Source organism: Calliphora vicina, chromosome 4 (genome assembly GCF_958450345.1).
Source record: "Calliphora vicina chromosome 4, idCalVici1.1, whole genome shotgun sequence".
NCBI classification, from domain to species: domain Eukaryota; kingdom Metazoa; phylum Arthropoda; class Insecta; order Diptera; family Calliphoridae; genus Calliphora; species Calliphora vicina.
Genome location: NC_088783.1, coordinates 38924057 through 38937024, shown reverse-complemented (window position 1 = coordinate 38937024; position 12968 = coordinate 38924057). Strand labels below are relative to the sequence as shown.

The 12968-nt window shown below is 29.9% G+C and overlaps 1 protein-coding gene across 1 annotated transcript in view; it reads left to right on the top strand.

Moving 5' to 3' along the window:
* Positions 1–6710, top strand: part of Hers (Histone gene-specific Epigenetic Repressor in late S phase) — a 384252-nt gene extending 377542 nt beyond the window's left edge. The window contains exons 5-8 of the mRNA XM_065506784.1: positions 384–3832; positions 4017–4176; positions 5749–5917; positions 6039–6710. Of these exons, the coding sequence (XP_065362856.1) occupies positions 384–3832; positions 4017–4176; positions 5749–5917; positions 6039–6243 (3983 nt within the window). The 3' untranslated portion in view covers positions 6244–6710. The remainder of the gene's footprint in view (positions 1–383; positions 3833–4016; positions 4177–5748; positions 5918–6038) is intronic.
* Positions 6711–12968: the final 6258 nt, after the last annotated feature.

Sequence of the window (12968 nt, the reverse complement as noted above, 5' to 3'; positions counted from 1 at the left end):
ATTTAAAATTTTTATTTTGAAGTATAATTTGGTGAAGGGTATATAAGATTCGGCACAGCCGAATATAGCGCTCTTACTTGTTTTTAACAGCTTTCTTAAAAATATTGCAGTAGTAACATATTTTTGAAATCAAGGACTTTACAAAACGTTGCACTTCGTCTCCTCCGTAGGTTTGATGATAACATAACAAATTAGTAGCAATGTATATTTTAGTATTTTATAATGTAGATTAGTATTTTTTTAATATAAGATTGTCTACTTTGAAATAAAAATTAATAAATTAAGTTAAATAATTTCATTAAGAAAGGTTGTACAGTAATTTAACCAAGTAGTTAATTTTAAAGTTGTAAACTAAATATTTCTTTTTTTATTTCATTTAATAGATTATCCGCCACAGTGTCCGTGTCCAATGCAACAATCGTGTCCAAAAAACGTCCATACTGGGCCTCATATTGGTAGCAACAGCAGCAGCAGCAACAACAGCAACAGCGTCAACAACAGTACTTCAACCAACAACAGCAGCAGCAACGTAACAACAATGATCAATCACTGCAACAACAGCAGTTTGAATGTAACTATGTCACACAGCAGCAACACCAGCAAACAAACGAACAACAGCAACAACAACAGTTCGAGTACCAACAGCAACAATTTGATGATGAATGCCAAGAACAATAATAACAACAGCAGCAGCATTAATAGCAACAATAACAACAACAACAACAGCTATGCATTGACTACCAGTAGAGGCCCAGTTAAAAATTTAACACCCAACAACACCACCAACAACAACAACACGCCGTTGACAAACAATGACACACGGAAAGAGGCACCAAAGACTTTGCCGTTATTATCGATAGCAGTCAAAACCGAAATGACCAACGATGATACGGACAACAAAAGCCAGTACGAAGAGAATGTTCTGACACCACTAACACCTCCCGAAAACTATAGCACAAATGAGGATAAATTGCGGGATTCTTTGGATAAGGATACAGTGACCGCAATACCCTTAGAGGAAGACATAGAAGAGGCTATTGATAAACTACAAGCTAATAATCCTCAGCATCAGCTACAGCAACAGCGGGCAAACAATGCTCATTTGTTGGCCATAGCTACCCCTATTGAGGCATACGATTTGACTACCACTACTCCACCACTGCAGAATAACCCCACTCAAGCGCCAGCAAATGGCAACACACAATCTACCCAGCAAACGGTCGGTAGAAGAGCTAGAATTGGCAAATCCATGGCTTGGAATATGGTATATGCGGGAGCAGCTTCGCAGCCCAACTCGGTGAACAATATGACCCCTTTACCCAATCCACTTCCTACACAGCCAGCGGCCATTGTAACAGCGCGTTCCAATTCTCAACCAAACTCACCAATGCACTGTAACATTTTGAACTCACCACAAAGAGTGACGCCAGTAGCACACAATTCACCGCAACATAATAAACATGTAAATAATGGCAGCAATATGTTGCTCAACGTTACAATACCATCAGGCGGCACTCCAATCAACGCCACTAACAATGTAACCACAAAACAAGAAATAGAAGAAATTACCACTCCGCTGCTTCTGAAAGCTGAAATTAAAGCCGAAAAAATTAAGCTAGAGGATGACTTACTGGATACAGTGCTGCAGCAACATTCAAATGTTTCACAACACATTACATCTTCACCTCAGAAACATATCATACAAGACAAAAGCGAGCTTAAAATTATTAAGGCCGAACCCGTAACTCTAAGCGAGGTACTGAGTGAGAGCAAAGTGAAGATTGAAAATGATTGTGAAATAATTAAAATGGCAGAATATAAGGAAAACGAGCAGGAGACGGATGAACACAAACCCAACTCAAATCATACAGTTTCAGCATTAAATAAGCCAATGGGACGTATGCGTTTATTGCCATCCTGGCAACCCGCTTTGACTACCGTTAATTGTGACATTGATCTTTCTAATGCCTCTGACGATGAAGTACTTGATCTATGTCATAGTCCCGTTGTGGGTTCCACCTCAGGAAAACGTATCAAAATATTGGAGTTTAATAAAAACCAATGCAAAAAATCACCACCCAATAGCTATAAAAGCCTAATCAAACAAACCGAGCCCAAAACATATCTTTGTTTGAGCCGCAAATTTGATAAGAAATCCCGGTTTGGTAAACTGCATTCTTCGAAATCCAGTAAAAATAATGGTCACAATAATGGCATACGTCGCCGGGAACTAATACTCACGGACCAACAAAAACAAAGACTGAGGATACGCAAAAAGAAATTGGCCGCCATAGAAAATACTAAGAGAGAGGCTAGAGAGCTAAGAAGAGCTGAAATAAAACAGAAACGCAAAGAAGCTAAACGGCAACGCGAACGGGAAGTAAAAAGCGAAAAACACTCAACGGAAAACAAACATCAAATTGAAAGTACTAAAGAAGAGAAAAAGCCCAGTATAGTCAACTTGATAGAGGACGAAGAAGAGCAGGAAACTAAAAATAAATTCCAAACAGAGGCCCTTAACACAGCATTGGACACCACAAATTGTTCAATGTTGCAGGGTAAACTTATTAAATCGGTGGACAATTCACCTTTAAACACACCAAAACCCTCACCCAAGCGTGGCAAACCGGCTAAAAAGCCAACTATACCATTACATCTCGTAGAAACCATAGATGCAGGGGCTAGAGGTTATTTTTCGGAACCAGAATGTCGCTCTTCCATTAGTCTGACATCTTCAACCTGTCACAAGGATTTCCCAACAACAAAAATTGAGGAACAGGAAACAAGAAAGCCTCTAGTAACTAAAACTCAACATAAAATTAAAACCACCTCCGAAAAAAGATCGAAATCTGAGACCAAAAAACCCATAAAGTCGACTGGGTTAAACAACACAGACGAAGTCATTAGCTTGGAATTACTAACAAGGCCAGTTTTAGATTTAGCAACCCTAAAAGCTACAGTTCCCTCACAAACTACCTCAAAAATAGTTGCAAATGAGATTAGTCATGAAATTGGAAGTGAACCTTCCGGGCAGGATGTTGCACAAGAAATTCAAACAAAAGTCAGCAAAAAATCAACTACTACCAAGAAATCAAGATCAAAGGAATCAAAATCTAAAAAAGAAAGAAAATCTAAAAAGTCTTCATCATCCACTTGTAATAGCAAAAAATCAAAATCCTCGAAAAAATCAAAGAATTCCAAGAGCGAAGAAGTAAATATTCCTAATACAAACTTCAAAAATTCCACTGATGTGGAAATACCAGAATCTGAGAGTAGTGAATCAAGCTCCTGCCTAGTTGAAACAAATAATAATGAATATGATAAATTACTAATTGATACACCAGCAACAACGCCATCACCATTATTTAATGAATCTCATAACGTGGATAAACATGCATCGGAAGACGAAGAACATGCGACAACAACACTGGCTGGTACAGTGGAAAATAGTGTTCCATTAAATAACGCTCAAATAACATCCACAAGTCCAACACCATTAAACCAAGTGGGACAGACGCTATCATCGGCATCACAACAACAGATGCAACAACATTCCAATGATATGCCCAAGGCAACACCTGTATTCCTGCAGCCAACTCTTCCGCCTATGCCTCGGGTAGTATGTCACTCACATCATCACCAGCATGCGGGCAAAAGAAATCGTTCACGTTCCAAGTTTGGTAGTCGTAAACGCCAAAAGCTAAAACATTCCACCGTATCCTTTGAGCTCGACGATACACTGCCAGCGGTGCCGCGCGGTGATGTAGTGCCAAAATGGAACAATGGTTGGACATGGGAAGGAGAACCATTCCAGGGTGCTGTATTTTTAAATGTGAGTATTCAATTTATGGACTTTATGCAATATAACCAAAATTACTCTCTAGCGCTATTGAAAATCATTAAAACTGATTAAGTAGAAAAAACTTATCAATATTCAAAATAGTCTAATTCTACTTATGAGTTTCAGCACGTCCGAATGTATCATTCTAACTTGTTTTAATTATAATTATTTTCAGAGTGACGATCCATTGGTTATACGTACTTGTTATCCTGCTATGCGTCATCTTGAGGGCGATATTATACGCTCACGTGATTGTGTGCTCCTAAAAGCTAACGATGACAATGAGTTACCCTATGTGGCAAAAGTTGCTCATCTATGGGAAAATCCAGAAGATGGTAAATTTTTTATAATTTTATTTTTAATTTGAAATATTAATAAGTTTGAAATCATTTGTAATTCGTGTTCGCTTTTCTTTCCTCATCCATCTTATGAATAATTATTACTATGTCTATAAGTAATTATAATATCGGTCCCATTGCAAACAATTTTACTGGTCTGTTGAAAGAGGCTCATATAAATTGTCAGAGTGAGAGTATAAACTCTTCTAAATTTGATAAGAGACTTGGTTAAAACCACATATTACTAATCGATATCTTAGTTCCACGTGGAGGTTGTGTAGATATTTATGTGTCTAATACTGAACCTGGTTTCTGAACCTGGGGGCCAATTCGCGCTCTAGTAATCGAAATAAATTTCGAACACTTATTAGCGTTTCGATCATGTTCGACTACGGCAGTTTGCCCCCTGATACTTGTGAGTCTGTTTTAATCGAATTCATGATTTGTGGTGTTAGGTCCTTGTTCGGTATTGTTTACATGCTGAACCTTGCTTCTTTTGAAGAATCTAATTTTTATTTGTTTCTCAAATACTCCAATATCATTGTTGTTATTGACTTTAAATGTAATCTATCTATAATGTTCTGAGGGCTAGTCAATGCATAACAATGTGTTTTCAGTGAAATTTTCCTGTATTTCATAACACTGTCCAACAAATTGATACTTTTGGATTGGAACAGAATAGTGACCCTATAGTTTTGAAAGAGCATGTTGTGTAGATCATTTTTGTAGAATAAACTTTTAGTCCAGCTGGTCTGAATTTTTTTTTACAGTGGATCAAAGTTTTAATTTTTTGATCGAAGGGAGCATTATACTAACTGAAAAAAATTTTGTAAGTTATTATCTGAGAGAATTCTTATGGTCAGAGTTATATTATGGAATTTTAATGGCATCATTTTTGTGGAAGATCTTAACCCTCTAGCTCCTCTCTTTAGGGGTCAATTTGGCCCTTTTTTGAGAAAATCAAAAAAAGTCCTTTCTAAAAGGACATTTAAGGATTAAAATATTCAACAAACATTTTTGCCGGAAAATTTCAGTGGGGATCGCCAAAGATACCAAAGTTGTAAATAAAGCTCTTTACGCTTAATTAGCAAAATTACACGCCACCTTGGGTCTCACATTTTTTAAAAAAAATCACAAAAAATCTATTCATGATCCGAATGAGCTGATATTTAAAATATAAATAGTCCTAGAGAAGATCTAAAATATATATACATATGTAAATTATCACTTTTAGGTCAAGAGTTATTTAGGTTTATTTATTTATTTTTTTATAATTTTGTTCGATCTTTTTAAATATGTCGGGCCTACGGTGGTTCGAAATTGTTTTTTAAAATATCACCAATATTTGTGATAAAATTTCGAATACTATAAAAATAACTTGCTAACAGTTATATCGTCCCTATAAAAAGTTACACGCATGCAAAGTTGGAACATGTAAAAATGGCAGTATTTTTTACGGCCATTTTTTAAAATGGCCCGTTTTATTTACTCAGGAATTTACTTTTATAGCTTGTTATGCTATTGTACTTTTTATTGAAATACATAAATAAATAAATTTACTTCTTTCAGGTGAAATGATGATGTCGTTGTTATGGTATTATCGTCCCGAACACACCGAACAAGGTCGACAAACCAGTGATAGTCCTGACGAAGTCTACGCATCCCGTCATCGGGATCATAATTCTGTGGCCTGCATTGAAGATAAATGTTATGTTTTAACGTTTAGTGAATACTGCAGGTGATTAATTTAAATTTAATTTTTAAAATTGTTTTTAACTTGCTCTTGCAATTGATAACATTTTTATAATACAATTTGTTTGATAGTGATTTAATTTTGCTTAAATGTTATATAATTGCAGATATCGGCGACGACTACGTGCTGCTGAAGAAGATATCGAAGACGTCAATATTGTACCGAAACGACCCAATTATTATAGTATACGCATTGTGCCCGATAATACCAATCCGGAATTGGTGATGTTTTGCCGGCGAGCGTATGAGTTTCGAACAAAACGTCTTCTTAAGATGCCAAATAAACAAGATTATTATGTAGTAACGTCATAAACAGAATAACGAAAACACTTATCACAAATCATTTGAAAAAGATAACAACAACTACTTTTTTATTAGAAATTAGTAACAAAACAAACACAAAAGTATTGAAAGCTATAGAGGAAATAATAATAATAACAATAATAAAAACATAAACGTAAAAAACATAACCTCATCATAAACTGTATTGAAAGCATTGAAATTGTTAAGGCCTTTTTAAAAAAGAAAGAAAAATATATTAAGTTATATGATATTCTATTTCTCAATTATACAAGGATTTTTTTATATAGTTTAAATCAGAAATCACAACAATAATTTTTAATTGTTTTATAATACATTTATTGTTAAACATCATAAATAACAAACATCGTAAAAAACTTTAGACTAAACACAACATTATTAACATACAAACAAATAAATAAATAAATAAACAAGGTAACATTTAGTATTAGAAAAATTAAAAATAATAATAAAAACACTAACAACAAAACTATATACAAAATTTAACTAAAATGTTTAGGCATTAAATTTAAGATTAACAAAATTAAACTACAACATATTTAAGAAATGAATTGTAAAATAATTATTTCAACACAATTATTATTATAATTTAATACTTAAGCAAAACAAACAAACTATTATTTTAAAAGAAGCAAACCATTTATTTCTATTTAACTACATACTATTATTACAATTTTAATTATTTTGTTTTAATTTTCTCTATTTTATTATAATTTTAAACACCAAGAAATCCAATTTTAGTTACTTTTTTTGGAAACAAGACCAAATTGTTTTTTAAAACAAACAAATTTTTGAACAAGATTTAAAAAATCAAAACTTTTTATACATGAATGTTTTTATACACAATGAATACAAAAACAAACTAAATGAGAAAAAAAAACTTAAAAATACTAGCAAAAAAACATACACTTTTAAAATAATAAATTATAAATTTAAAAAAAATAAAAAATCATGTACAAAAATCACATACATTTATTATTTAAATTAAATATTATGTAATAATATTTATTTATGATTATTTTTCTAAAACGTTTTTTGTTTATCATTAATTATTTTATACATATTCATATATTTTTATTTATTTTTTTTTTTGATGACATCGTTTGAAAATACTGTTAATTTTATTTATTTAATTTACTCTATTATATTATTCATAAATATATGTGTACATATATATATTTTTATGTAATCATTTGTTTTACATTTATTTTATTATTAATGAAATATTTGTTGTTTAGTTTTATAAAACATTTTTCGCTTTAAGTTGCAAAATAAAGAAATCTTATTAAAATATGTATTTTTGTTTTCTTTTTAGTTCCATAATTTTCTTTGTTTATTAGTTGGTTACATTAAAATATTGAATTTAGTTGGTTGCGTTATTTTAAACATTCAAGTGTTTTTGTGTTGGCAATGCTTTCACTGTTTTGCGAAAATAATCAACAGGTTTTACAAATAAAGTGCTGAATTTAGTTTGTTGTTCTTAAGTTATTTATTAAAAGTATAATTTAATAAAATACGTGTGTGTAAAATAACGAAACTATGTGCATAGTTCGAAAAAGGTAAGTTATTTTCGTTAATTTTATTTAAAAACTATTTTTTTCGCCACTCCTGATGTATATTTCTTTTGTGCCAGACGTAGTAGTACATTTTGTATTGCCGATTAATGGTCACAGCGTTGAAAAGCTTTCCATAACTAAGGAACTATATGTAAAATATTATAGTAGAATATATTAAAAATATTTTATCTCGTCCTAATTATGTGGCTGACACAACAATAAAATACATTGAATTACATGTAATTTGTTGTTACAAGACTTATATTTCTGTGTGCAAAATAAAAGGATTTTTAGGAAAATATATTGGAACTTGGGTACAATACTATGAGACCAATGGCTTTAAGCAAAAGTTGGATAAGCAGTTAAAAAGTTAATTGAGCGATTTTAAACTATTCTTATATGCAATTTTAACATTGATCCTCGATAAAAGACAAACCAAAGCGAATTGAAAATTGTTAAGCTATTTCAAATTTTGTATAACCTAAAAAATCTGTGTATCAAGTTTTAACAAATTGGGAACGGGTAAGGTACAATGCATTATCGAACATTTTTGTTTCCTACAGTTTAAAAGTTTCCATTGTTTTGTCAATGCTAAGAAGTGTAACCAAATTCTATAAATATGGTTTTGTTAAAATTTAGTGCGTAAAACTCTGAAATTTAATATATTTCAATAAAAAAAAATACAGTAAATTTGAATTAATCTTAGAAATATAGGTACATTTATATTTGGTAAATGCTCATGTCTTGGAAAACTGAAATTACGGAATATAGTTTTACTATGTTAAAATCATATTTACTTTTTTTGAAATACATTTTATTAATAGTTCATAAAATGTGTGAATGATAAACCAAATACAAATTTTATGAATATGAGAGTAATTCACTTTCTAAATAATAAAATATTTATTATTCGTCTTTTACTAGTTGAAATTTAAAAAAAAATCGAAATTTGAAAATAAAGAAAAAATCAGTTAACCAATATGGTTACTAACTATTATGGTTACGGTTGCTTTAAGATAATTCACGTCTAAGTATCCTTTGAACATATTGCTTGAAAAGTTGAGACTATCAGGCCTGTCACACAATTTGTTCGGAATGGTTTCAATTCCGTAGTTATCATTCCGAGTGATTTCGTTTTAGATTCTTTAGATTCCGTGTAATTTATTAATTCCAAAAATGTTTAATAATTCTGTATTTGTGGTTTTAATTTGACACCGTTATTTAATACTAAAACAAAAGTAAAGTTTTGGGTACAGAAATTGATTAAAAATTTTAGAAAAATAAATAACTACAAAGAAATATCAATTCCACTTTGACAACTGAAAGTGGTTTCATTCCGAAAGAAATTTTCGTTTTACTTTTTCTGAAGAAGCAAAATACGGAATTAATTCCACTTTAGATCGGAATGGAATTCTGTGACAGGCCTGTATATTTATACAACAAAAAAAATGTTATGAAAAATATTTTGGGAAAGTGATCCTTTATATGGTTTCTTTATAAAATAATTTCGTAAATTACGTTTTAATACCTCCAAATAGTTTGCTCTTATTTAAATTTTGTATAAAGTTCCTAATTTTATTAATTCATATTATTTGTTATACAAATTGATAAAAATAAAAAATAATGCATGTCAGAAATCATTATATCGTATATAAATTAAGCTTAAGCTATTAAAAATGATCCATATTAACAAAAAATTAAGCTGATTTAAAGGCATTTAAACAAACACAAAAAACAAGGTATACAATTATAAAAAAAAAATCTCTAAAGTGGAAATTAAACAATTGACAAAAACAGCTAAATAAAAAAATAAAGCAATGGTACATATGGATTTTTAAACAAAGTAAATCGCATTTGGATTTCTAATGCCTAACAAATAATTAAAACAAATCTTTGTTTTTAAAATTGCGGGATAAAAAAAAACTATTTTCCATGCTATCTAATTCGGCAGTTAACATTTTTAGCTATCCCATATATAATTCATATAAATTTCAACATTTGCGAATAAAATCATCCAAAAGTTAGCATGTTTTTCTCAATACGATTAAAAATATGTGCCATTGTAAAGCAACTTGAAATAACATTTTTTAAATTAACAATGGAATTTATATACAAACATATTTGAAAAGCATTTAATGCATTCGAAATAATAATTATTTGTAAGAACTAAAAACATTCTTAATGCAAACAAGGAGGGCCATAGAATTTTTTTAAGAATTTACAAAAAATTTCTTAAAAATTTAACAAAATCAAATTAAGGCCTCTAATAATAAAAAGGGATTTCGAATTATAAATATTTTAAATAACAGCAACAACAACAAATTACCTTTAATATAATAACAACAACACAGGAAACATAAATTCAATTAAAAAAATTATAAAAAGAGTATTTTATTATTTAAAATAAATAATAATGAAAAGCAAACAAACATTTTTGAACATAAAAATAAATATAAAAAAATTATATTTATATACAATACATAAATATATACATACATATATATATATACCTAATTATGTATAAATATATAACGATAAGAATTATAAACAATAAAACAAAATTAAAAAACAATAAATATATAAAAAAAAAAATAAACTTAGAAACAAACCAAAAAAATATAAAACTTATTTTAATATAACAAAGAAAAAAGGCCTCAACAATGTTATAATAACAACGTCTTACCCTACAAGGATGTTCTAAAATTTGATTAATAAAATGCCAAATTATTTGGCAACCAACACTAAAGTTTATAAAAATAACAATTTATAGAGAAAACATTGTTATTTATAAAAAAAAAAAAAAACAGAAAAAAATATTCTCCTTAACATTTTATACATATTAAGTGCAGAAAATAAAATTTAGAACATTCAAACAAAATATCAAATCTAAGAAAAGAATACAAACTAATTAAATGTGTATGTAATTACAAATTTAAACCAAACAACAAAACTAAATATTAACGATTATTTGTTTTAAACATCTAAATTTTATTAAAAATAATTTAAAAACCCCCAAAAAAAACAAATTAAATCAAATAAAATCGTTAAAATTTGTATTAAAATATAAAAATCTGCATATAATTTCGGTTTTATTTAATTTTTAGTAAAAAGAAAAAACAACATTTGAGCATTTTATTTTGTTTTTAGGTTCACGATTCCATTCAAAGAAATGGTTAAGATAAAATTAAATATGAAAAAAATATCTATATAGATTAAAAAATTGAAAAAGAAATTTAATTTTGTTATTTAAATAAATTTATTAATTATTAAATTATGCAAATTATGTAATTAAATATATAAATGTGTTTAGCAAATTAAAAAAGTATATTAATATAATATCATTAAACCAAACAAGTAAAAAAAAGTAAAGAAAATCTTAAAGCTTATTATTAATTTTCCATTTCAATTTCATTTACAAACTGTCGAATTTTATTTGCCAATTAAATTAAAGAAATAAAAACAAAACATGTAACAGTAAATTACAAAACTCAATAAAGAATGTAATGCATAAAATCATTATAATTTAATTAGTAAAAAAAGCAAATATACCTTTTTAAAGCGTTTTCTTTCTTAATTAAAAAATAGTATTTAACAGAAAACTTTTTAGAAACATTTTTTGAAAACTGTATTCCGTAATTTCTGTTATCATTAACACGACTTTTTACTAAATATATGAGGAAAATCAAACATTTTGCCAAATCGTTGAAACTGAATTCGGATGGATAAGTTCAAAGTGAATGTGAAATACAATTCATTATAAATGCCTTCCTAAATTCGACAAGATTGCAGTGCTTAAAATAATCATTCGAATTAGATTTTAAATCGAATATGGGTATTTTAATATTTTACCTAAATTTAATCAGATTAAAGTGTTTTCTAATTTCTTCCACAATGCATATAAAACTGAATTGTTTCACCAATGAAAAAATGTAGTCGATTTATTGAATTTGCATTGGTTTATACACTCATTCTAATGACACGCTAATGTTAAAATCATGCATGATTCATCTAAATCGAACCACGTCGTATTCACTTGTACTCCTGCTTAAACTACTTTTTTCTGTGATATTAAACTTTTTCAAAAATAACTAACTTTACATAATATATGCTGGCAATGCTATTACTTGTTAAAAAGTGGCAACTCCTTGTCAATTTAGTACCCTTTATTACAACTGTTCTTATTACATTTTATATTTTTTGTCGTTTTTGTGAAAGTGATGACAATATTTAGGTATCAAAACACGCAATTTTTTTTTAAACAAATCGCTGAATTTGTAGCAAATCTTCTAAATATGTATATGTTATTTTTAAATAACAACGGGAAGACATATATCGGTATTGTGAATTAAATTAGATATAAAACCTATTTAGAATTTAATTAGGAAGCTTTTTGGAACAAATCAAGATAACAGTAGCAGTTCTATAATTTTATTCTGTTAATATTTATAATAATAGTAGAACTTTACCTTTATATATAATGACTTCAAAGTCCAATAACTCATAAACTGACCCCCCTTTAAGAGAGCAGGCAAATGTTTGAACTTTTTTAAGAGTAGGTTAGGTTATGAAGGCAGCTAGTTATCAGCCAGCTCACTTGGGTCCATGAAGTTGGTCCCTTTGTGTTACCCTAAAGATCATGCTCAGAACCTCAAGAGATTCTTCACATGTCAGACCTGGGTTCAATGCCGAACCAACCTGACGCACGAATGAACGAATCCATCCTCCTGATATCAAGAGTAGATAGATCCGCTAGGCCGTGCAAAAATGGACTACCTATTGTCGCAGTCCGCACCCCTGCTAAGGCAGGGCAAAGACAGAGGAGATGTTCAATCGTCTCATTCTCGTCTTCATCATGGCAACTTCTACAGAAGTCATTATATGGAGTGTTCATTCTCCTAGCATGCTCACCTATCAAGCAATGCCCCGTGAGCACTGACATCAGAGCTCGAAGCCTAGCCCGAGGTAGCCCCGTGAGGGACATTGACCTACGATGGTCATAAACGGGCCAGGTGAGTCTCGATATCGTGCAGTTTGTCGAGTTAGACCATCTGAGTTGAGCAGACTCAAATAATTTACGCTGTATGATTGACTTACAGCAAGACAGCGGTGAACCGACCAAGTTATCGATCTCGTCAATTTGTAGGCGAGAGCCTCTTTTGG